Source organism: Bos javanicus, chromosome 5 (assembly GCF_032452875.1).
Source record: "Bos javanicus breed banteng chromosome 5, ARS-OSU_banteng_1.0, whole genome shotgun sequence".
NCBI classification, from domain to species: Eukaryota; Metazoa; Chordata; class Mammalia; order Artiodactyla; family Bovidae; genus Bos; species Bos javanicus.
The window spans coordinates 57,724,999-57,750,919 of NC_083872.1; the positions used below are offsets into that span (position 1 = coordinate 57,724,999).

The 25,921-nt window shown below is 49.3% G+C and overlaps 1 protein-coding gene and 1 long non-coding RNA gene across 2 annotated transcripts; one reads left to right on the plus strand and one right to left on the minus strand.

Annotated features, from left to right (window-relative positions):
- Nucleotides 1-347: 347 nt before the first annotated feature.
- On the minus strand, nucleotides 348-23,869 carry ERBB3 (erb-b2 receptor tyrosine kinase 3). Its single transcript, XM_061416820.1, has 28 exons — nucleotides 21,121-23,869; nucleotides 17,532-17,683; nucleotides 16,827-17,013; nucleotides 15,999-16,124; nucleotides 15,323-15,388; nucleotides 15,037-15,155; nucleotides 14,787-14,928; nucleotides 12,735-12,848; nucleotides 12,522-12,642; nucleotides 10,276-10,349; nucleotides 10,010-10,100; nucleotides 9,371-9,576; nucleotides 8,916-9,045; nucleotides 8,619-8,709; nucleotides 8,241-8,395; nucleotides 7,789-7,842; nucleotides 7,306-7,447; nucleotides 6,489-6,608; nucleotides 5,325-5,423; nucleotides 4,946-5,131; nucleotides 4,624-4,779; nucleotides 4,299-4,374; nucleotides 3,981-4,127; nucleotides 3,563-3,660; nucleotides 3,284-3,472; nucleotides 3,058-3,129; nucleotides 2,339-2,633; nucleotides 348-2,153 (listed from the first exon to the last, which is right to left on the minus strand). The coding sequence occupies exons 1-28, from the start codon at nucleotides 21,200-21,202 to the stop codon at nucleotides 1,633-1,635; spliced, it is 4,011 nt and encodes a 1,336-aa protein (XP_061272804.1). The 5' UTR covers nucleotides 21,203-23,869; the 3' UTR covers nucleotides 348-1,632.
- Nucleotides 2,632-7,552, plus strand: LOC133247721 (uncharacterized). Its single transcript, XR_009736473.1, has 2 exons — nucleotides 2,632-2,993; nucleotides 3,922-7,552. It is a non-coding gene; the product is annotated as an uncharacterized LOC133247721 (long non-coding RNA).
- Nucleotides 23,870-25,921: the final 2,052 nt, after the last annotated feature.

Below are 25,921 nucleotides of genomic sequence, written 5' to 3' on the forward strand. Positions count from 1 at the left end.
CTGGGGGAAGTGTTCACAGATACTTTTTTTTTTAAGAGAATGAGTTTTAAAACATGAATTTCAGTATTCTACCTCTTAGGACTTTTTCTAACTTCCCCGAACGCGTTATTTGTTTTGTTATTCCCAGTTGGTTGCCCTATAGAGATTTCATAGTAAAACCCTAAAATGAAAAGGACTGTGCTCTATGCTCGTCTTAAGGGAATAAGGAAAAGTAGGGATGGAGAAAGTGACATGGGGCCCAGTAGGATTGTCAAGAGACAGAAAGAAGCATCCACGGCTGAGGGACAGGGAAAAAGAGTGTTCTATCTCATACACTTTGACAGGTTTTCATTTGACAGACAGAAAGCTGCAAAACTTTGGCATTTTTATTCAGACGTATAAAAACAAAAAATTTGAGGGATAAAAACATACCCCAGTTTCCCATCCAAAGGGACAGAGGTCTGAAGCTGGGTCCTCTTTCTATCCCTACTGGAAGCTTCCCACAAGTAGATGAGAATAGCTCCTGAAAGTGGCTCTTGGGACCCCTGTGAATCTGTCCCTTGGGTGGAGCTCATATACAGCACATGTAGGCTACGGTTTACACAGAGATGTCCAGTTATTTTTCCTTCTGACCACCCCCTTCCACTTCTAGGATAAGAGGTCAGGGTGAAGGAGGAGGCTACAGTAGTTGTTGGAGTTAGACTTGATTCAGTGCAAAAACAAGAAGACAATGCCCCTTATCAGGGCTCTGGCTTACATCAGTTTTCCTTGATACCTTACAGTAAGAGCACATGCATTGGAAGATTTTGAATCATGGACCTGCTACTTGATTTACTTAATCTCTTTAAGGCTCCTCTATCCATGGGATTCTCCAGGCAAGAATACTGGAGTGGGTTGCCATTCCCTCCTCCAGGGGATCTACCCGACCCAGGGTTCGAACCCGTGTCTCCTGTGTCTCCGGAATTGCAGGCGGATTCTTAACCCACTGAGCCATCAGGGAAGTCCCTCTTTAAGGCTCAGTTTCCTTATTTGTAAAATAGGATAATACCTAGGTCACAGAGTTGGTGTAAATGATGAAATGAGATAAATATAGGTAAAGTTTAGCAGGATGCTTGGCACATAGTAAATGCTCAATTAATAGTAATCATTAATATCTACTCCCAACCTCTTTCTTCACAAGATTTCACTTCTCATTATTTCTGCGGGATTAAGGATCGTAAGCCAAAATTTTCCTTTCCCCTGCCGGGTTCCCCCCTTTCCTCTTCCTTTAAAGTCTAAAGGGAAATAAAGGCATACTTTAAAGCCTAGTGTCAACAAATCAGAGTCTAAGAAAAGGGACAAGAGTAATCCTTCATATCTCCAGGGAGTTCCCCTGAGGAAGCTGAGGAATGGGATTGGGAAAGCACACAAAATAGGGAAAACCTATTTTAAAATCTCCTTTCCTGGGATCAGGAAAGAGAAAAAGTGCACAGCTGGCTACATAACCACAAGAAATTTGTGTCTAAGTGTTTAAGGCCTCCAAAGTTTGAATGGAATTGTCTAGGACTAGGAAATGGGGCTGAGACCTGTGAGGGAGAGAGACCAAGAAGAGAGTTACTCTCCAGAGGCACTAGCTGCCATCAAATGCTCCCTGAGCACCTCAGTGAGCAGGGGTTATATTCTCTGGGCATTAGCTTTGGGGAAAAGCCTGCTATGCCAGTAATCAGGGTTATCAAAGGCAGAGTCAGTGGCTTCTAAACTACGTAAAGTTTTGAGGCGGGCATAGTGGACCTGGGGACCATGGAGTACAGGCCCCTGGAAAGCTCTCATTTCTTCATACCCTTGCTCAGAGGCTGGGCATGCATCCATGGCTGCATAGTCCCCCCCAGGACCTCCTCCACCACGTCGCCGATTCATATATTCATAGTCCTCATCTGGAGTTGTGCTGGCATTGGGCATGTTGGGCACAGGGTTGAGCGGGCAACTCTGTGTGCTGCCCAGGGAGGCACTGAGGTCTGATCCCACATCCATGTACTCATAACCCAGCTCCTCGAGGGAACTTGGCCTAGGAGGACGAGATGGACTGCACCTTCTCCTCCGGTTCATGTATTCATATTCCTCATCATCGTCGTCTTCTGTACCCAGAACAGAACTGAGACCCACTGAAGAAAGGGTGCCTTCCCGGGAGGAGGTACCTAGGGGTAGAGAAGAAAGGCTAGGTATGTGGTATTACTTCATGGTAATAGGCAGTGGGGAGTAGAAGGGTGTTAGGAAAAAATGAATAGGGAAGGATATGCTCAGAGAAGACCAAAGGATTAAGAGGAGCCTGCAAAAGGAGGATTAGAGAAAGATTTGAGGAAAGCACTGCAGAATCAGGCACCTTTGATGTGTGTATCTGGCATGACATAACCATTGACATCCTCTTCCTCTAACCCTGGTGGGGACTGTGGGGTGACAGGAGTAAGCAGGCTGTGGCGCTGGGAATGGTAGGCACTGTCTCCTCTTGGCCGCGGGCTCCGGCTCTGGCTTCTACACATAGACACCTTCTCCTGGAGCTCGGCCTCGGAGCCTGTCACATGGCCCTCCGATGATTCTGATGCCAGGCGTCCCCGTGGCATTGGGTGCAGAGAGGCTGGACGGGGGTACCGTTCATTGCCTCCAAAAACTGCAGACTCCTAAGGAGGAGAATAATACATGGTGAATTACACAGAAACGAGGGAAGAAGAGAAATTTGTCTAGAAAGAGATTGGGCTGTTCAGCACCTTCTATTTTGTAGAACCCTGATCAAACCGGAGATTTCCAAAGTCTCCCCTGCTACTCCCTACCAATCCTAAGGCACTGCCACCCAACCTCTTGGTATCCTCTTTTTTAATTTTTTTAAAAAATGTTTTATTTTATATTGGAGCCTAGTTGATTAACAATGTTAGGTTAGTTTCAGGTGTACAACAAAGTTATATGTTCATCTATTCTTTTTCAAATTCTTTTCTCAACTAGGTTGTTACAGAATCTTGAAGCAGAGTTCTCTGCCCTATACAGTAGGTACTTGTTGGTTATCCATTTTAAATATAGCATCTTGGCCTCCTCCTAAACAGACCTTACCTGGCCAACCTCCCCAAGATTTCCCTGGTTCATAGGCATATATCCAGATGATGGACTTACAAGGCTCTGGCTCTAGGATGAAAAAAGTGAGGAAAAGGTTTAGATTAAGAAAGAAATCTGCTCACTACAGAGGCCTTTGAGTAATTAATATGGACATTGTGGGGTTCATGAGGGTGCAGGTGTGCAGATGGCTTATAAAGTCTTAGGAAACTGGAAAGTGTCTTACCCCACGTGGTCTATTAAGTGTTCCAATTGGCAGGCTAAGGGCAGAGCCTAGTGTGGTTGCCAGATTCTCCTCCTCTGCCTCCAACTCCAGGTCCAGGTCTAGTTCTGGCTCCAGCTCTACTTCCTCCAGTTCCTTGTTTGTCAGAGGTGGGGGCTCTGCCCCAGGGGTAATTCCAGGCCCACTCTCTCTCTATGAGACCAGGTGATTGTTAAGATAGATCCTGGCTCCAGCCAAGTTCCCCCTTCTAGATCTCTTTGGCACCTCCAGGTCCCTACTCACCTTTATGACCAGATATCGTGGTGGGTCTCGGGCCATCCTGGTGAACTCATTGGCTAGTTCTTTAAAGGTCGGGCGAATGTTCTCATCAATCATCCAACCTGGGGATAAGATGTAGGAAGCAGAGCCATAAGAGGAGAGTGGAGTAGGGAGTAGGGAGGGAAGTCACTTAGAAAATAGCCAGTGCTTTGTTCCCTTGTCTTTGTGTGGAGAGCCTGACATCCAACAGCCTCACAATAATGTAGAAAGTGCTTAATGTTTATTGGGCAGAGACCATCTGGGGCATGCACTGCTGTTCTGGGTGTTCACTTTTCATCACTGAGCATTGTTTATCTGTGCCCTTATTTTTCTTTTTTCTTCAGTTCAATGAAGCAATAATGAAGTTTAAAAAAAAAAAAGCTGAGATCAGCAGGTAACTCACACTTGACCATGACCATGTAGACATCAATGGTACAGATCTGGGGCTGTGCCAACCGCTCCCCCTTCTCCAGCAGGTCTGGTATTTCAGCCAGTCGCAGCCCTGCATAGGGCTCTGCCCCAAAAGTCATCAGCTCCCAAACTGTCACTCCTGGTATAGGAAGACATGACTAGTTGATGGCAAAATAGTAGACATGGGCATGCAGATTAAGGGAAATCTGACCCAGGATCTGAAGGGCTTAGAGACTCTAAGAAAGGGTCTCAAAAGGCAACTTTGGAATTTGGGCTATTAATCTTATGGTGGGCATCCAGATGGACTGACCATAGCTCCAGACGTCACTCTGGTGTGTGTATTTCCCAAAATGGATACTCTCCAGGGCCATCCATTTAATTGGAGTCTGAGGGATCAAAGACAAAAGCATTACCAGCTGATTTCTACACACTGTGTTAGCATTTCTAAACCCAGGTTCTCCATTGTTCTTTCCTTTTTTGTTCTCTAAACTTTTATTTCTGGCATCTCCAGGTTCCTCTCCTTGAACTGCCCCTGCAGCATCTGATGGCCTCTGAAGGACACCACAGAGCACTCGCTCCCTATTCCCATGCTTCAGTCCACGCCCACTCCTTACCCAGCCTTCCCATCACCTTACCTTGGCTTCATTGTACAGTAGCTGCTTATCATCAGGGGGCAGCAAGTCAGCAACCCCAAAATCTGCCACCTGAACCTGGCTGGGTGATTTTAGTAGCACATTTCGGGCAGCCAGGTTCCTGTGCACCATGCCATGTTCCTCAAGGTAGTACATTCCCTGTAGGGAAGGAAGTTTTCTCAAGGTGGAGAAATTGGTTCTCAATTGAGCCCCAGAATCACCTCAAACCCTTAGGTACCTCTCAACACTTCCAACCCCCTGGGCCCCTCCCTGCAGGCCCATAGGCAGTTCCATCTTAAAACTCCTCCAGGCTCCTCGCACTCACTTTGGCAATTTGTACTCCCCAGTTGAGCAGCAGCTGCGGCCCCAGCGCCCCACGGTGTTGTCTCACGTGATCCAGCAGGGAGCCCAGAGGCAAATACTGAGTGACAAGCTGCAGAGATGACCCTGGACACAGTCCCAGCAGCCGTACAATGTGGGCATGGTCAAGGCTGCCAATGGCCAGCATGTGCTGAAAGACAAAACAAGAAAGGTCATCCTGGGAACAGACAGGTTCACATAAAACCAGACCAGGGCTCCCCCAACATTCAGGGACATCTCTGTGGCTAATATAGTACCTGCTAACACAAGACCGTGTTTCTACATAATTATATCTAACAGCTATCCTCTCTTAGTGGCACACCGAACACCCTGCCTTCACTTACGTCTGTCACAGCTTGAAAACTTTGCCGTCCGCTCTTGTCCTCAATGACTTTAATGCAGACTGGAATCTTGATTGATTCACCCTCAGGAATCCACACGCCCTGGGAAGTTTTGGGCAGGAGTCAGCCTAAGGTCATTCTCCCCAGGCTACTCCTTTCCCTTGACCTTTTTTTTCTTTTTCCAGTTTTATTGAGGTATAATTGACATATACCACTGTATATGTTTAAGATGTACAGCATAATGACTTGACTTACATGTATCATGAAAAGATTACCACAATAAGTTTAGTGAATATCCATCATCTGAGAGAGAAACAAAATTAAAGAAATAGAAGTTTTTTTCTTATGATGGGAAATCTTAACTTTTAAGAGGATTTACTTTCTTAACTACTTTCATATATAGCATACAGCAGTGTTAATTACATTTATCACATTTTACATCACTTTGTGGGCTTCCCTGGTGGCTCAGCGGTAAACAATTCACCTGTAATATAGGAGCTGCAGGATATGCAGTTTCAGTCCCTGGGTCTGGAAGATCCCCTGGAGAAGGGCATGGCAACCCGCTCCAGTATTCTTGCCTGGAAAATGCCATGGACAGCGGAGCCTGGCAGGCTACAGTCCACAGGGTCGCAAAGAGTCGGACACAACTGAAGCAACTTAGCATGCACGCACATCACTTAGTACATATTTATCTTATAACTAAGTTTATACATTTTGACTGCCTTCATCCAGTTCCTCCTCCTACCCCAGTGGAGAACCTGGGCTTCCCTGGTAGCCCAGAGGTTAAGGCATCTGCCTGTAATGCAGAAGAGCTGGGTTCGATCCCTGGGTTGGGAAGATCCCCTGGATGAAGGAAATGGCAACTCCAGTATTCTTGCCTGGAAAATCTCATGGACAGAGGAGCCTGGTGGGCTATATACTCCATGGGGTAGCAAAGAGTCGGACACGACTGAGCGACTTCACTTTCTTTCTTTTTCTACCCCACCTCTACTTCTGGTAACCTCCAATCTCTCCAATCTGATCTCTTTTTTTCTGAGTTTGCTAGTTTTTGAAGTTGGACCTAGAACACTATTAAAAGGTATGGAATGAAATGATCTTTCCCCAATCTCTCTCCTCTTTGCCCTAGATCCTTTCCCCACCTCCCCAAACTTCCTGTGGGCCACTCACTTTGTGTACAGTTCCAAAGATGCCGGAGCCCAGCACTTTAAGCTTCCTCAGCTCTGTTTCTTTGAAGACTCGGGCCAAGACTTTGTTAGCCTTCTCACTGGGATCCAGAGGCTCTACGCTCTGCAGAACAGATGGGAAGGAGGTACTCAGGAAAGCCCACTCCCATATCCATCTCCAACGCCCTCGCCCCAGGTGCCTGCCAAGAGCAGCGAAGCCTGAAGGGGTGGGAACAGGAGGAGAAATGTCTCTAGTCTTAGAAAACATTTCAGGCCTATTGGGGAATAACAGACCTTGAGGACTGAGGAAGTTGTGTTCATGAGATCAGGAATCAAGAGGGTTGGATTTTTCACTTTGATAGGGGGGTAGGGGAGAGGGTTGGTAATACTATCACGTTGATTAATTTTTCAAACTTTGAATTTTTTATTTTATATTGGAGTATAGTCAATCAACAATGTTGTGATAGTTTCATGTGAACAGAGAAAGAACTCAGCCATGCCTTGAGTACTTTTATACATTTTCTGATTTTCAAAGCATTTTCACATATATCATCCCCTTTTACCCTTACAGCCATCTTGTAAGAATGAGTGTTATTGTTTCCTCTGTATATGTGCATAAACAGGCAGAGAAGGAAGGTAACTTCTTCAAAGTCACATGGCAAATTAGTGGCAAAATCAGGAGTCTCCCATTTCTCTGGGCAGAGTCCTTTCCGGTGGACCATACTACCTCCTTGAAGAAAGGGATCAAGGCTCTGGGGAAGGAAGAGGCTCTCCAAGGGTGATGGTATCGGGCACGTTTCCAGGGTAAGATAGACACTCACCTCCCCCCGTTCCAGGTAGCGCCTCATAGCCCTCTTATTCTGAATCTTGCGTCCACGCCAGTAGAGAAAAGTGCTGCCCAGGATCAGGAAAGTCACTGCCAACCCGACTACCACTGTTAAGGCCATTGCCAGGTGGGTTTTGCTGTAGGACAGAGAAGTCCAGAATTATCCTTGGTCTACGCTTCCTGTACAAATGTCATTTATACCTGTACTAAATGTATAAAATAGATCTTGGGCAAGAAGTTAACATGCACATTTGCATATATCCTTGAGCAATGAAGGGGCTAACCTCAATCTCCACCCCAAGACTACTGCAAGTTAATTTTAGGAAGGGAAGGCCAGAAACCTGTATTCTTGTGTCCCTGAGTCCCATGATAGTAGCCTATATATAGAAGGCCAGAATGAATAGACTCAACTCTTTGCAGGAAGTAACTGCCCTTCCCCAAATATCCCCAGCTCCCTATACCTCTAAGCCCACCATACCTGATTAGTGGCAGCAGTTGGCCTAAACAGTCTTGTAGCTCTGGTCCCTTACACCTGGAGAAGAAAATCAGCTCCTTAAATGGGAGCTTGGGAGACTCCCACTGGAGGCTCAATTCCAACAGCCTCAACATATAACATTGTTTCAGACCCCTTCATGGCATCCAGTCCCGGAGCCCAAAGCATATCCCAAGACATGGCCCCCATCTCTGGCTCAGCAACCCTCCCTGAGTCCCTCTCTTGCATGAAACTCCCCTGAGTTGAGGCTATTCCAGGTCTCAAATTGTGGTGTTATTTTGAGCAGCTACTGAGTTTCCCTTTCTCTAGTCCTTCACTACACAGCTGGGAGTGGTTCTTACATCATAGTTCCTTTCTGGTCTCCTCAGGCTCTACTTTCCCCCTAGTTCTGTGCTCCTACCCCTCCTCCAGTACCCTTTTATCATCCCATCACTGACCCCTGGGTGCAGTTCTCATGACAGGGCCGACATTCATTCTGAGCATCTGGGTACTTGTAGATGGGGCCCTTGGCACCGAGGACTCCAAAGGGGCAGCTGCTCACACAGTGGGGCCCATCTCGAAAATGGGCACACTGGGCACAAGCATCAGAGCCCTGAGTGGAAGAGAGATGGTCAGGAAGTATGAGATCCCAAGATCAACTCTATACTCCCAATAAGAACTCACCCAGTCATTCGGTTTCCTCCGGCCTCAGGCCCTAGCATCATCTGGCCTCCCTGTGCCTCTCTAAGGCCTTGAATTTTGGCCACAGCATTCCCTAGACCCTCCAGGGCAGCCCTGCCCTCTCTCCCATAGAGATCCTGGTGCTACTACTGTACCGAGCCATTGCACGTGACAGTGCCCTCCATGGGTTGGCATTCCTGGTGGCAGGAGAAACACTCAGCTTCATGGGCAAACTCACGAGGCTCCCTGGGGTGGGGTGGGGCAGGAGGTAAAGAGAGGGGAGTCACTTCCAAGGCCTGACCTGCCCTGATCCCCCAACCACAGGGCCTCCTACCTAATTCCCACCAAGGCACATGCAGAAAGTTATCTAAAGGCTTTCAGGTGCCACCTGAACATCTTCCTCCCAGGGCCCAATCCCCCTACCCCTTCTTGACTCTCTCCCCTCACTGTACCCGTTCAAGAAGTTGCAGTGGGTGACACAGACACCTCCTCGGCTGTAGTTCCGGCAAGATAGGCACTGGCCAGGGCCTGGGCCCCAGCATCCTCCAGAGCACAGTGGATCACACACTTTGCCCTCTGCCACTGGAAAGGAAGGGCTGAGTTAGGAGGAGCCTGAGGTCTCCTAACAAGCCTTTTCCTTACTTTTGCTCATTACTGCTGCTGCTGCTAAGTCGTTTCAGTCATGTCCAACTCTGTGCAACCCCATAGACAGTAACCCCATAGACCAGGCTCCCCTGTCCCTGGGATTCTCCAGGCAAGAACACTTTTGTTCATTACTGTTTCCAGCCTAATGTCCCCCTTTCCTTGGCTCCATCCCTCATTTGTTCTCCCACTTGAAGGGCAGAGCAGTCCTTACACCCCCCTCGCACCTGACCCCCACCCATCTGTCCTGGGCCCTTTCTCTCACCGCAGTCTCTGCGGGGCCGATTATGCTTGATGTCCAGCCTCTCTTCTGAAGGCCCCCGAAGCAGCCTGGTCCAGTTCAGGGAATGGTGGTAGCAGAGCTGCCTGTTGGCACTGATGTAGATACGCCCAGCACTAATTTCTTTCAGGGATCGGAAGCCCAGAGATGTTACATTCAAGTTCTTCATGATCAACAGTGAGAAGCCCCGGCTGAGAGCAAGGAGACCAGATGAGAGGGGAGACCACAGAGGAAAAACTGACCATGCTTTGGATTCATTTTCCTTCAACAAATTTGCTCTGAACTAGTCACTGAGAGGGACTTCCCCTCCTGTAGTCTTTGCCCCCATCAAACTCCCACTGTATAAGTCGCTCAGTCATGTCCAACTCTTTGTGACCCCATGGACTATACAGCCCACCAGGCTCCTCTGTCCATGGGATTCTCCAGGCAAGAAAGCTGGAGTGGTTTGCCATGCCCTCCCAGGGGATCTTCCCAACCCAGGGATCAAACCCACATGACATCTCTGTCTCCTGCAGGCAAGTTCTTTACCACTAGCGCCACCTGGGAAGCAGGTGTGAGACCAGGCCTTATATTTCACTCAAGATGCCTAAGAAACAATTCTTTGCCTCCACACCTCATACTCACTTGTAGAGGCTTCGGCCCCCAATGGTCGTCAGGTTGGAAAAGACACTGAAGTTGTGCATGTGAGGAGGCCAGGATTGGATGTTCAGGTAACCTGAGGGGACAGAGAAGGGTGTATGAGTGGGGAGTCTCTCCCCTTCCCTTCTCAGCTTCAGCTGGTCCTTCCCCTGCTGCTTGGGACACGATTTTCTCAAGTGGTTACACTGCAGTTTGTACCAGTGGTTCATCTAGCCCTCTTAGAAAGGGTAGCCTCTTCCCCTTCCACTCACCTGTGATCTCCCGCACTGTCCGAAAGACATTGAGCTTCTCAGGGTCCAGAGCAGGGATCTTGTGCCAGGGGTCCCTGGGGAGAACAGTGAAAACCAGTCAACAAAGTAGAAGCATAACCTAGTAGCAGTAAGCATGCCTAGTTTCCAAATACCATTCTTCACCAGAGCCAGCTTGAGCGAATCAAGAATAACTGAACTGGTTAACTGGAATAATGATTGTAAGAGACTATGAAACATTGACTAAAACAAGTATCCACACAGATTAAACACACCAACACATAAATAAATAGGAAGGAAAGGCTCTGCCTAATACCAGAATGCCAACAAATTGGCATTTATTTGTGAGGGACAGGAAGGCCTGGTGTGCTGCCGTCCATGGGGTCACAGAGAGTTGGACACAACTTAGCAAGTGATCAACACAACAACAATGGAGTTAGAAAATCATCATTTGGCAATTCTCATAAAAACTGGTTCGGGGGACTTCCCTAGTGGTCCACTGGCTAAGACTCCACACTTTCACTGCAGGGGGCCTGGGTTTGATCCCTGATCAGGGAACTAGATTCCACATGCCACAGCTAAGACTTGGCATAGCCCAATAAATATTTAAAACACAAAAAACTGCTTCAAGCAAGTATCTCCCCAAAAGATATTTAATTGAAAAGGGAAAATAACTTTACTGTAGAAAAGCTGGCAGACACCACCTTAACCAAATGACCAGAGGCATCATCACCAGTAATGGGACAGATCAATATCATGTGCCTTCTTGATATGATGCACGGAGAATACGTCTGTAGTATTATCAAAAATGCCTAACTTGAGTGGGAGAGGACATAGGTAAACCTGTGGCTGATTCATGCTAATGTTTGGTAGAAACCAACATAATACTATAAAGCAATTATCCTTCACGTAAAAACAAATTTTAAAAAGAGGTACAGATTTGCAATTACAAAATAAGTCACAGGGAGGTAATATACAGCATAAGGAATATGGTTAATAATAATGTAATGATTTTGTATGGGGACAGGTGGTTACTAGACTTGTGGTGACATTATAGTGCATTTAAATGTCAAATCACTAGGCTGTACATCTGAAATTAATGTAATATTGCATATCATCTATATTTCAATTAAAAAAAATTATGTAAAAAAAAAAATGCCTAACTTGAATCTAAGTGTGAGGAAAACATTAGACAAACCCAAACTGAAGAACATTCTACCAATCACCTGACCTGTACTCATCAACAATGTCAAGGGCATGAACTGTTACAGATTAAAGGAGACTGAAGAGACAATGGATGTACACGTATGATCTGGGACTTTAGTAAGACAATTAAGAGAAATCTGACTGACATCTGTAGATTAGATAACATTTTGTATCAGTGCTAGTTTCTTGATTTAAACAAACGTACTGTGGTTAAGTTAGACAATGTTCTTGTTTTCAAGGAATACACCCTTAAATGTCACTGGGGTGAGAGGACACCATGTCTGGAAATTTACCTTCAAGTGGTTCAGAAAAACAAGAGCATATATAATGAGTGTGTGTGTGTGCGCATGTGATGTGTAGAGAGAGAAATGATAAAGCATATGGTACACTGTTTAGAGAAGGAAATGGCACCCCACTCCAGTACCCTTGCCTGGAAAATGCCATGGGCAGAGAAGCCTGGTATGCTACAGTCCATGGGGTCGCAAAGAGTCGGACACGACTAAGTGACTTCACTTTCCTTTCCTTTCCTTTTTTTATGGTACACTATTAACACTTGAGGGATCTGAATAAAGAGCATATGGAAAATCTTTATACCATTTTTTGCAACTTTAGATATAATATTGTCCAAAGACAGGTGGTCTAATGTTTCTCTCTCTCTCTCACACACACACTCACTGTAAACGCTGTCCTATGGACTGGAATGTCCCTTGCTCTTTGTGGCTCCATACCAAGGAGCAGAACTAGGTGAAACAGCTGGAAGTCATGGGGAGACAGATTTTTATCCAATTTAAGAATATTTAGAAGCCTTTAAGAAGGAGGACACTCTGTCCCTGTCCCTTGCCATGCAGGTGGCTGGGTTGCTCCGGGGTGTCTGAGGGGATTCAAGCCCTGGGGGATTAAGCACTGCCAGGTCCTTTGTGACCTCTAAGATTTTCTAATCTAACCTCCTGATCAGCTCCCTGTATGAAGGCTTGAACCAGTGCAATGAACTGTGAGGGGGCTGCTGGGGTGGGGGATCAGAGGATGAAAACAGGATCTCTAACCCATTGAGGCCAGTGATAAGAAAGTCCAGGTTGCCCAGGATCTTGGTGCAGTTCACGAATCCATCAATGTTGCTCGAGTCCACAGTCTGGAAGCGGCTCCCGGAGCCTGTCCCCTCACAGGCTGCAAACAGAAGAGGCTCAGTGTGGGGATGAGGGGTCGGGGCTGAGTCAGGGGAAAGGGTCTCTCGTCATCAACTCCTTTCTTTTACTCACCTTTCGGGCACAGACCCCCACAAGGTTCACATATCTTGAGTCCATTTTTATCTACTTCCATCTTGTCAGGAGGACAGGCCCTAACACAAGACGTCTGATCCACCACAAAGTTATCTAGGAAAGAGGAAAGAGATGAGAGAGGAACACTGCCAACTACCAGCTGAACCGCCTCCCTCCTCATCTGCATGGATTTGCTCCAGTTGACCACCGGAGGTTCCTCAAGTGCCAGATTCTAAGCATGGATTAGAAAGGCCCTTTGCTCTTTGGATCCAAAAAGCGGAACTAGGAGCAATTGGTGGAAGTCATGGGGAAATAGATGGGGAACAGGACATAGGGGCCATTTGTTAAGGGTGATGATGATCACAACCCATTGCCCTTTACACTCTCAATTAACCTCCCAACTTGATCCATTTCACCTCCTAAAATTGCATCTAGGGAATTTCCTGGCAGTACAGTGATTAGGACTCTGTGCTTTCACTGCTGAAGGCTCGAGTTCGATCCCTAGTCAGGGACATGGCCAAAAAAAAAGGAAAAAATTTCATCTAAAACCCTGGTTCATATTGTGGGAAGAAGCACACCTTAAGGGGTAGGATGTGCTTACCCCTGGGGTAAGATGTATAGCAGGAACCAGCCTGGCAACATGGCCAGGACTGCCACTCAAAATAATCACCATTGATTTAACGTTTTATTTAGCCTTCATTTATACCCTTGAAGTCGATAAAGTCTTGCCACATTTTATTAGTGAAGTTGGAAGATGTATCATTTGTTTGTTGTTCTGTCCCCTCCCCCAATATTAAACTGTGAAATTTGATTTGTTTAAACTCTGGATGAATCATAGCTTAGTTTGCATGTCCAGCTAATTTGTTTCTATACATTTTCTTTGATTCTCTTTCTCCTTCTCTCAGGGTTTTTACCCAATATATATATATGTGTGTGTATATATGTATAAATACATAGATAGATAGATCTTCCTAAAAGTTTCTTGAGGTGCAAGTTTCTCTGTTTTGTTTTTCTCTGTGATTTATGGACATGATGCTGAGATTCAGTCACTACATAAAACACCCAGCCGTGAAAACAAAACAAAAAACCCAAAGGACTGTTTTTTCCACCAGCTCCGGGGAAGCTATGTGTCAGTCGGAGGCTGGTTTCAGAAAGATTCACTGTTCCTTCCATTCTCTGTTCCTCTGTTTCCTCTAGAAAGAAGTTGATCCTAGTGATTTCAGCCCATGGGGAATTAAACAGGACAAAATAACAAATGTGTGGAATTCATATTTTTCTAAAGGAAACTTAAAAACTGCTGCTACATGTTAAATATGAAATTGGTTTATACCACATGAACACAGAATCCCAAGTTCAGTTTTGGTACTTCCTCTTTGTTTTCAGTCACATAGTACTTCCAAAGTCAAAATGAGAAGAAAAGCTCTTCTGTATCAAACCATCTATGCAATAAATGTTATATTTTAAAAACAGCAGGTTGCTGGTCACACACACACACAAATAAAATAAGATAAAATAAATAAAATCCTGTCAGGGACTTCCTTTGTGGTCCAATGGTTAAGACTCCATGCTTCCAGTGTAAGGGGCATGGGTTCAATCCCTGTTTGGGGAATTAAGATCCCACATGCTGTGCAGTGCGGCAAAAACAATATTAAAAAAATAAAATGGATAGGAGTTCCCTTGTGGCACAGTGGAAGGGAACCTGCCTGCCAATCCAGGAGACACAGGTTCAATCCCTAGGAAGATCCCACATGCAGTGAAGCAACTAAGTCTATGTGCCACAACTACTGAGCCTGAGCTCTAGAGCCCACAAGCCGCAGCTACTGAAGCCTATATGCCTAGAGCCCGTGCTTCTCAACAAGAGAAGTCACCACTATGAGAAGCCCACACACTGAAACTAAGAGAAGCCCCCGGTTCACTGCGAATAGAGAAAGCCCACGCAAAGCAATGAAGATCCAGCGCTACCATTCATAAATAAATAAATTTTTGTAAAAAATGGCTAAAAGACTAAAATCCTGGTTCTACTACCATTGTTCCTTCCCTTCAGACACTTACGGGGACAGCTGGCTACACACACTCCTCCATACTGATACTTGGTATGGGGATTGGGTTCCAACTGGAAGGTTAGCTTGTTGTAGACTAGAGGCTGTGGACACTGGCGTACACAGGCCCCACTGTCATTGAAGAGTCGGCAGGCCTAGGAACACAGAAGGCTTATAAGACTCATGTTACATATGTACCCTAACTTCCTCCCCAAAGCCCACATCCCATTTCAGAACAGTCAGGTGGTGGCAACAGTACGTACAAAGCAGTCTGTGTTCTGAGGGCCTGAGCAGCCCCCTGCACACTCGTCATGGCAGCACTGGTTGGGGTTGGGCCCAAAGCAGTGACCATTACACTGTGGGGCACAGATAGTCTTGGTTACTGTAGAAGGAGAGAAAGCACAGCTGTCAGGGTTTCTGGGACTGTGTTCTGAGGCTCTCCCTCACCCTCTTGCCCTCTAGGCTCATCCCCACCCCCCTGACACAGTTGGGGTGGAAAAGGATAAGAAAGTGTACATGGAGTAGATGAAGTAAATGAAGTAGACCCACATGTCTGACAGTCTTCCGGTCCAGGACCCCAGCATCGCCCCTTGCAGGCCTCATGACAGGGGGGACCTGTTTGGGAGAGAAAAAGGCCGTCAAAAAGGCTTGCTCAAATCAACAGGGTATGATGTCAGCACACAGGCACCCAGTCCCGGGAAGTGAGGAGCCAGGGCGGTGTCCCTCCTTGCCCTCGCAGAGCAGGGCTGGGCTCAAGTGAACCTGTCAGCAAGGGGTGGAGCCGCGCCTCCACACCACCCACAGGGCGGCCAAGGGGAGGGCCTGGGGCACATGCCCGGCTCAGCCCAGTCTCAAGCCAGGAATTTGGTTCTTCTTGGCAAACTGAACTCAGTAGGAATATGTGCAAGTGAGTGGACAGGGAGTGGCAGCCTGCAGTTGCGGGTAGGTGGGCTCCAAGAAGGGAGGATGCTGGAGTGGAAAGAGAAATGGATCTGGAGTCGAGACCTGGCTTCTCACTCAGCACAGAGCTCTTCTGCCCCTTTCCCTGGCACCCTGCGTCTGCAGTTCCGGTTCTAGGCGACCGACCTGCTTCCACCTGGCAAGCTCCTTGGGTTAGAGCCTGAGGTTTGTTCAAGGGAGACTGGGTTCAGATTAGGGACATACTGAGGAACAGAAGGGAGTCACTCTGGTTGGGTGAGAGGCAGTCTTGATCATAGCCACTCACAGGTCTTGCCATTGTTCTTCACTACTATCTCAGCATCTCGGTCCCGCACGATGTCCCTCCAGTCGATTGTGTCCATGTGACAAAGTTTCTCGTTCTTCTCAATGTAAACACCCCCTGACAGAATCTCTGAGGTAGGGAAGACCAGTAGGAGGGTCAGGAGCTAGTCAGGGGAGTCCCCCCTCTTCCCTCCCTCCCCACCAGTCTGAGAGGCCACCCCAGTCAGAAGCAGGAGATATGGGGCAGACAGGTACATCCAATTAAGTCCAAACTGCAGACGCCTTACAAGAGGAGGAGCCAGGCTGAAAGAAAGTCCTGCCTCCTCAGACACCTGTCCAGATCCGGTTGAGCCAGTGGGGGAGGGGAAGGGAAAGAAGGAGAGAAGATCCCTGACTCAAGCCCACACCCACACCCCCGCGTGCCCTACCTGCCTGTTTTTCAGCTGACTGGGACAGGGAGAATTTTAGTACCCAGCCTGTAGCCCTCTGGCTTGGGGGGCTGGCCTTTGGGGGTGGGGGAGGGATTCCCATTCCCAGAGAAGAAGGGACATTAAGGTACACTGTACTGAAGTTAGAGGAACGGGTACTAGCCCTGGCTCCACCTTCAGCCTCACCAAGACATGAGGGCCCTCCCCCGGAGCAAGATGCCCCAGCTCCCTGTTAGGGGTATCTCTCTATTGTTCAAGGAGGAGTGGACCTTTACATCTTAGTGGTCAAGCTGGTGGGTGCCGTGAACGGGCCCTTAGAGGGAGCAGTCTGGGGCCTTGGTCAAGGAGGCACCTGTCAGCGGGTGGGCTGAGGGCAGGCCTGGAAGGAATCACCAGGAACTGACCAGTGAGCTGAGTAAGGCGGAGCTGGCGCAGAGCGTGGCTAGAGTTGGTGTTGTAGTTCAACATGACAAAGATGGCAAACTTCCCATCGTAGACCTGGGTCCCCCGCACCACTCGGAGGTTGGGCAGTGGCAGTGTAGAGAACTCGTTCATGGCCACAAGGACATAGCCGGTCACTTCTCGGATCCACTGTGACGGAGCAGATTGCGTCGGTGAGAGGGACAAGAAATGGGGCAAGAAGTCTCAGTCCCCTTTCCCTCCCTAACTCCTCTAATTCTTTCCAAGTCCTGTTTTGGAGTAAGGAATAGCAGGTGCCACATGACTTCTACAAGTGAAGATGGGCTGTGGAAATGGCTGAGAAATTCTAGGCTCCAAGCCTTTCCTTCCAAGGGCTCCTCATGCCAGGACAGTCTTTGCTTATCCCTGCCTCACCTCCCCAGGTGCCCCTCAGTCCCTGGTGTAGAATCTACCCCACCCCTGTCCCTTCTCGTGGCCAGCCCTTGTGTATCCCCAGCTACAGCCACCAGTCCACAGGCCCTAGATTCCAATCACTGCCCCATAAACACACAGGCTTGGATCTTAGAAACCACTGAGTTTTAGGAATGCTAAACTCCAGCTCCAGCACAGGGTAGCCCGGAGGACAGGAAACAGGCTTCAATAAGGAGGGCAAGGGGAAAGAAGTTGAGGGAGAAGGTCAGCGCTCTAACCTGCAGAAAGGAGAGGTCAGCGTTGTGTCCTGTGAGCACAATCTCCAGGTTCCCCATCACCACCTCACACTTCTCATAGAGCTTGTGCAGTGTCTGGTATTGGTTCTCAGCATCGCCAGTCACACTCAGCCCATTCAGAGTCCCAGGGCACACTGTTCCAAGTGGAGGGGAGAGTGGCAGGGGGCTGGACATAAGTTTTCAGCCCCGTCCCCCCAAGACCACCCCCTTGGTCGCCCTCCTCTAGTAACACTCAACATGACCAGAAGGCAGCTGCCCCCAACCCTCAACCCTAGAGGCAGATACCAAGGCTGGACTGAGAGCTTTAACTTCCTCTTTTCCCAAAATCCCTTCACTATCCCCCTGAATAGGAAGGTGAAAAGATTTCCTTCTCCCACCTGGGCCTCCTCTGGGCCTCTTTTGGGTACTACTTTGGGCTCTAAGGAGTTAATCAAGGAGGATGTGGGGTTGTTTTCCTCTCCCTAAGAAGAAGTTAGAAATGGACCACAACTTGGTTACCCTCCTCTTCCCCGCCCCCACTCCAACTGGGCACTTCTCTACCCCCATCCTGCCTCTCTAGGTCCTGGAATAAATATCTCTTTGGGGCAGCACACAGCCCCTATTGTGTCTAGGGAGGGTGGGATGGGGGCAGAGGGTGGGGGCAGTGCCTGGGGCCACAGTCCGGCCCACAATGAGGCAATTCTATCTTGGAGGAGGGGGCTGCTCCACCCTGTCCCCAGACACCCTGTCCTCAGCAGCAACCCCCTTCCACCCTCAAGCCTTGGGTTCAGACCAGTGACCTCACTAGCTGGGGGCCTCTGGCGGTGGTGGTGATGGTGGTAGTGGGGGGTCAATGTAAGCTTTGTCTTTCAAGCTGGAAGACAGGGAGCTGGTTGCCTACCCCGCACCCCCTCCCTAAACTCTGGCTTCCCTCTCACTCCTTTCCTCATCCCCACACATGCCAGCTCTCTCCACATCACACTTTCCAGCCCTAGAGTATTTTTCAGCAAATACAGAGAAGTTGGATGGAAACAGCAATCGACTGCCCCTAGTCTCAGCCTTCTACCCAATTTCATTGTCAGAGGAGATCCATTAAGAAGTCTTCCAACATCGCTCACTCACTCAATCCTCACTCGCTGTCAGTCTTGGAGGTGCGCTTTACTTTGTAAGTGCGGAGGAGGACATGGGGGCTTATGGGCAATCTTGGACCCTGAAGCCCTACCCTGTCTCTCCTCTGGCTCGGTGAAAGGCTGCGGGGGAACGGGTAGATACCACCTGTTCCAGCCACCCTTCCCTGAGGCGGTGGCAGCTAGTGGGAGGCAGGAGTGGGAATGGAGGAAGGGAGATGGTGAGGCCCCAACCTCTCCTAGATGCACCCCTAGTCTGACCACTCGACCTTTGAGGGGCTCCCATTCCCTATCATTCCCCACGAAGGGAAAAGGGTGAGCTAGACCCAGCAGAGAAGTAAACAGACACGAGCTCCCAGAGGTGCCTGGGAACCCTAGGGTCCTTGGGTTGAAAAGAAAACCACTAGGAAGCTGGTCGTTTCTGCAACAGCCCCACCCCAACTCCCTTCTTGGCAGGACACCCCCTGTTCCAAGTCAAGGCGCCAACCTTTCTCCCCAGATAAAGGAGGAGCCAAGATTTCTGCACAGGGAAGCGGGGTGTGTGTGTGTACACACTCACACGCAGACAAACACGTACACAGCTCCCCTACTGGCCCAGAAGTCTCCACAGGTTCCGTCCTCGGGTTTCCTTGTTAGGAAGTATTGCAGGTGGCCCCATCCTTCCCACCTGCCCGCATGTGTTTGTGCAGACTTTGTGTCGAGCTGGGGAGACTACAGTGTTAGAGGTCCCAGTTCCCTGCCACCCTGAGGGTAAAGTCCATATTACACAAACAAGAGCAAAGGGCTGGGCGGGAAACTATGAACAACACCTCTGAGGAACCAGGCATCTAGGGGAGGCGGGGAGGGGGAGGGGAATTCAAAAGTCCCTGCTATAACCAGCGACCAGGGGCACCGGGAGGGCCAGTGTCACAGGCTCCTCTTTGGTAGAGAGCACTGGGGTGGGTCGCAACAAGAATCTTCAGCCCCTCCTCAACTAGAGGCCTTCTCCCCCAAGTCCCCCGCCCCCATCACCACCAGGACAAAGGGGCTATAGAAGGACTGAGACGGGGCCGGATGCCCAGAGGCTGCAGGAGCCAGATAAAGGGTAAAGAGACCCAACCATGCCTGCCTCCTGTCTCCCTCAGGGAAGGCGGCCAGGATCCGGGACTCCTGGGTTCCCGGCTGAAGATTCCAGGGGTCTGAGCGGAACAGTGAGACAGTCACTTTACTCCATCTCTCCCACTCCAATCCCCAGACCCCCGCCCTCTACCAGCTGGGAGTGTTCACATCCCAAGATCCCAGGGTCTAAATTTAGGCCCAGCAACTGTGAGGGAAGCACAGGTGTTTCTCCCACTCCCACCCTGGGGAAGGGGCCCTGACAGTGCCAAACCTCAAGCTGAGATCTGGGGGGGAGGGGAGGAAATCAACAGAACTCCTCCAGTGCCAGCATCCCCAGCACCCCTCAGGTGTCCAGCACCCCTCAGGTGTCCACCGCCCCGGAGACACCCCAAAGAGGGGGGCTTAGCTGGCATGGGAGTGGGAGAAGGAACAGAGGGGTGATCTGACTCTTGTCTAGAGGACCGGAGACAGCCAGACAATAAACAGAATGGGAGTGGGGGTGAAGCTGGGTCTGAGAAGGACCCTCCCCAGGATAGGGGGCTCAGAAGACAGGACAGGTGCCCTGTCAGCCCTCAAGTTGGGGAGAGAAAAGGCAGAAATATAGCGGCTGGAAATTCTTCACCCTACAGCTCGTGGTCCAGGGCTCTGTACATAGTAGATGCTCAGTAAATATTGGTTAAATGATCTGGGGCTTAACAAAAAAAGTTTGGTCAAGTTGGGGACCAGCCAACTTTATTATTTTGAGAGAACGAGGGCAGTCAGCCTCTGCGTGGCCTCTCCCCCTGCTGTCGCCTGGACTTAGCCCCCAGGTTATTCTCCACTCTCCCCAGGGCAGGCCCACTCACGGAAGAGGAGGTGCCACTCTTGTTTTCCAACACTAGAGAACAACAACCTCCCCCCCTTCCACAGCTCCGCCCTGTCGGCAAAACAACGAAACTGGAGCGCGCTGAGCCCCAGGGGCCAAGGACGTCTAGAGCAAACCGAGACCCTCACCTCCGTGTCCCTCTTCCTCCAAGATCTCCACCTCCAATCACCCCCTCACGTTTACAGAATGGAGGTCCTAGTTCCCATCCCTGCAGGGTCCCTCAGAAGTGTGAATGGTTTCAGCATCCGCCGGAGAGACAAATCTGAGGGTCTGCGATGCGCCCAGGAGGCGGTGGCCGGGGGGCAGGTCCCAGAATCGCGTCCCCGCCCGGACCACGCCGAGAACCCCATCCTGACGGTCCCGAGCCCAGGGGGTCCCAGCCGGCGGGGGCTTCGCACCCCAGCTTCGCGCAGCCCAAGCTCCTGCCACTGGCCTCCGGCACCCCACGAATCCGGCTCGGAATCCCGGGTTCGGAGCCCGCCAGTGCTCCCGCGCCGCTTACCTGCCTGCGAGTTGCCCACCTCGGAGCCCCGGGCCAGGCTGAGGAGGAAACCCAGCACCTGCAGAGCCCGGTTCACCCTCATGACTCCAGCGTAGGGTGAGGGGAGCCCAGCCCAAGCCGGCCGGGAAGGGCCCTGGACTAGGACATCGAAGCGAAGCCACCTGAGCCGCCAGCGACCCGGTAGCGGCGGCAGAGGAGGCTGCGAAGTGCAACCGGAGCCGGAGTCCGGGGCGGGATGGCAGGGGAGGAGTGGAGTCTGCGAGGGAGCGCAGGACCGAGCGCAGGGGGAGGGGGTGAGTCTCGGCCGCGCCCCCTCCGCGCGAGGCTGGAGTAGAGATTGCCGGAGCTTCGGCGGCCCGCCCCGAGCTAGCGCGCCCCACGCCCGGTGCCCGGCAGTTTGGCCGCGCAGATCCTAAACTGCTCTCGCCCTAATTATTCTCCCGGAGTCCAAGATTCCGAACGCCCCCAAATACTTCCAGAGGAGAAAGGTAATGGGGGTGGGGAGCGAACGCTCCAAAGCCCGACCCCCTGCGAGTTGGCCTCGCCCACTAACCAAATCACTCAACTCCCCTAGCCGGTTGGGTCACTTGGGGGAGTTTCTGTCTCAATGTGTTTGCCTGTGTGTGTGTGTGTTTTTGAGGGGGAGGGTGTTTTTGTCGCCCGCTCAGGCCACCTCAGTTTCCCCGGAAACCCCCTCCAAACCCCATAACTCATCCGCCCTGCCGAGGAACCCGAGCTCCAGAGGCCGCGTGAAATTGCACTGTCTCCGGCCGCTTCCTCCTCCAGACCCGGCGCCGGCCCGGCCTCTCCCGGGGATTTGGTAGGGGGGCGGGGGTGGCTTCCAGCCTGGGAACAGACCCCGAAGCCCGCCTTTTCACTTCCACCCCGGGAGGGGCTCCCGCACCTGTCGCAGTCCCCTCTGCTGCCCCCCACGGCCGCCTGGGAGAACAGCTGCCTCCCCTTGCACACTGGAGTTGGACCGCGCCGTCGGGGCGGCCGCCGTTCCCACCACAGGCGTTCACTTTCCCAGGCCTTCGGGGCCTGGGGTCTTCCTGGAAAGGAGGAGGAGGGGGACGCGGAGAGGGCCCTAGAGACTGCGTCCCCGAAAGGCATGAACCCAGGGCACCAGCTCCCGGATCCTAGCCAGAGGCGCTACTGACCACCACGAGGGGATGCCCCAAACCCAGGCCTACACCAAATGGATCGGATGGGCACTTCCTGGTGCCCAGCCGGCGGCAGTGACCTCACACGGTGTGGCATTCCGGATCTTGCCCTGAGAGCCTAATTATTTTCCCCAGAGTTTCAAGCCTGAAGACTTCAAGAACAGTTGAGCTTTGAATAAGAAAAATTCCACCTCTCACTCTGAGCCAAGAGTACTGGCTAAAATTCTTTAAACTTGCTTTGCACCCTGGAGGGCCCGTTCTGTGATTGGAGGCTACCTTTGCCCCCTGAGTGTTGACCTTGTCCTGACCACTTACTTAACAGTCATGATAGTAATAGCAACATTAACATATACATTAGTATACAAGATCGTTTGCAAGTACTTTCTCAAACTTAGAGAATGTTTCACTTAATATAAAAATTATGTGAATTAGGTGACATCACTCTCAGTTTTACAGAACTGGAAATGTGGGACTACTCCAAGATCATCCACCTGGTGACAGTGCTGAGATGATCAGGTGATCAGAAGGAGGGGATCAGGTCTTTGCATAGGACTTCTTGGGTTACAAGCTCTAGACTGGAGCTTCATCTGCTCAGAATTAAAATCCTATCAGATAATCGAGCTATTACCACTTACGGGGCCTTTCATTTGATCACTCATGCATTTTGACCTAGTGTTCAAGGCTCTCATTTCGAAGCAGGAACCCCTCCCTAGTTTCTTTGTTTGTAGAGCAGTCATATTTATTAAAGGTTGTTGTCTGTATTTACTAAGAAAAGGCAGGGAGATCTTCATTACTGAATGCTAGCTGTATTTATCTTATTATTATATCTTATGTATTATGTATTCATATATCTTATGTATCTTATGTATCTTATGTAGCTGTATGTATCTTATTATTATCAGCAACCCTAATCCTTCCCTCTGCAACCAGATATATCCAGGTGTGCTTGCTGGTATTCACTCTTCAATACGTTATGCTAAATATCAGGGATGTAAGCACTGGAAATATCTGACAAGTAAGGGGCCATCTCTGTTGGGTGCTGTGCTGACCCAGTAAATGAACCAATGGAGACTTTATTTACCAACACTCTCTGCAGTTAGCAGTTATCCTGCATCCCTTTATTTTTCCTTACTCTTAGCTGATAACTTTGGTTCTTATTTTACTGTGAAAGTAATCCAAAGAAATCCTTAGGGCTTCCCCGGTGGTCCAGGGAAGAATCCACCTTCCAATACAGGGGACACAGGTTCAATTCCCTGGTCAGGGAACTAAGATCCCACATGCCACAATATTTTAAAAAAATAGTAATAATAATAAAGGACTTCCTGGTGATCCAGTGGTTAAGAATCTGCTTGCCAATGCAGGGAACACAGGTTTGATCCCTGGTCCGGGAAGATTCCACATGACTCGAGGCAACTGAACCCTTGCACCACAACTGCTGTGAGCTTTCATGCTCTAAAACCTGTGCTCAAAAAAAGAAGCCACTGCAATGAGAAACCAGTGCACTACAACTAGAGTAGCCCACGCTCACCACAATTAGAGACAGCCTGCATGAAGCAACAAGACCCAGCACAGACAAAAGTAAATAAATTTTAAAAGGAAAAAAAAAGGAAAGCATCCTTATCTACCAGCAATCTGGCCAATTTACCTTCATCCTCGCTTAGGTACTCTGACTTCCATCATATTAAAGTGAATTGTCTTTGTTGCTAGTTAAGCCAGCTGTCCGGCTTCTATGGTGGCTCAGACGGTGAAGAATTCACCTGCAATGCAGGAGACCCTGTGGATCCTGTGGATCCCTGTGGATCCCTGTGGCGGGAAGATCCCCTGGAGAAGGGAATAGCTACCCACTCCAGTATTCTTGCCTGGAGAATTCCATGGGCAGAGGAGCCTGGTGGGCTACAGTCCATGGGGTCACAAAGAGTCGGATACGACTGAGCAACTAAGCACACAGCACAAGCCAGCTGTCGGCCTCCCATTCCTGTCCCTCACCCCGCCCTCTTGTTCTATACCTCAGTCTTCTTGTCTTTCCCCTGTATTATCAATATTTCTCTCTACTGGATAATTTTTTATTTTTTCAATTTGGCTTCCTCCTGTCTTAGTTGCAGCATGCTAGGGCTGGAGGCACTCAGGCTTAGCTGTCCTGCCCTGAATCTTAGTTCCCCAACCAGGGATCTAGCCTGTGTCCCCTACATTGCAAGGTGGATTCTTAACCACGGGACCACCAGAAAAGTCCAAAATGGGCATTTTTTAAAAGTTATTTTTTAGGAGAGAAAACTTCAGAGGAGGTATTTTACATATAGAATCCTTTGAACTGGACCTTGTCAAATAAATACTTAGTAGAGGTAAAAGCTATATGCCAAGTACGTTTCACTTAACGTAAAGCCTTGGCAAGAGTAATTAATGCAGAAAGAAACAAATAAAACCCCACATACACAATTACAACTAATAAGAACATTAAAAAGATTTCTGGGAGCTTCCCTGGGGGTCCAGTGGTTAAGAATCCACTTTCCAATACAAAGAACATGAGTTCAATCCCTGATTGGGGAACTAAGAGCCCATCGGATGTGGGGCAGCTAAGCTCACATGGCACAACTAAAGCCCAGGCTTCGAAGACCCAGTACAACCAAAAAAAAAAAAAAACCTGCACAATTCTTTTTCTAGTTTCTGAAAAGCTTGCATAAAAGTAGCAAGAAACTGTTTTTGAAGGTCAGTAGAACATATCTGTAAAATCATCTGGGTCAAAAGTTTGGGTAGGAAAGTCCTTTAAAAATTTTCAAAAAATATTTCTTTATCTGGCTTTGATGGGTCTTAGTTGCCACAAGGGAGAAGGCAATGGCACCCCACTCCAGTACTCCTGCCTGGAAAATCCCATGGGCGGAGGAGCCTGATGGGCTGCAGTCCATGGGGTCGCTAACAGTCGGACACGACTGAGCGACTTCACTTTCACTTTTTCACTTTTATGCATTGGAGAAGGAAATGGCAACCCACTCCAGTGTTCTTACCTGGAGAATCCCAGGGACAGGGGAGCCTGGTGGGCTGCCGTCTACGGGGTCGCACAGAGTCGGACACGACTGAAGCGACTTAGCAGTAGTAGCAGCAGCAGTTGCCGCAAGGCAGGATCCTCGATCTTTGTACACCAGGCAAGATATTTGTTGTGGCTTGCAAACTCTTAGTAGCGACATGTGGGATCTAGTTCCCTGAACCAGGGATCGAACCTGGGGACCCTGTATTGGGAGCACCAAGTCTTAGCCCAGGCACCACAGAGGAAGTCCCAGTGAAAGTCTTTGATTAACATTTTATGTATTTATTTATCTTTAAACTTCATTTGTTTATGGCCCCTTTGGGCCCTCCGCAGTGAAAGCATGGAGTCCTAACCACTGGATGGCCAGGGAAGTCCATTTTGCTATTTGTATTTTCCCAGAAATTTATACATTTCGTCTAGGCTTATAAATTCATTAGTGTACGGTTAATACTATTGTACTGTTTTATTTCGTTTCTGGCCACATGGCACGTGGGACTTTACCCCAACCAGGGATGGAATTATCACCCCCTGCAGTGGAAGCACAGAGTCTTCAGCACTGGACCGCCAGGGAAGTCCAATATTGTTTTTTTTTTTTTTTTTTAATCTGTTGAGGGAGCTT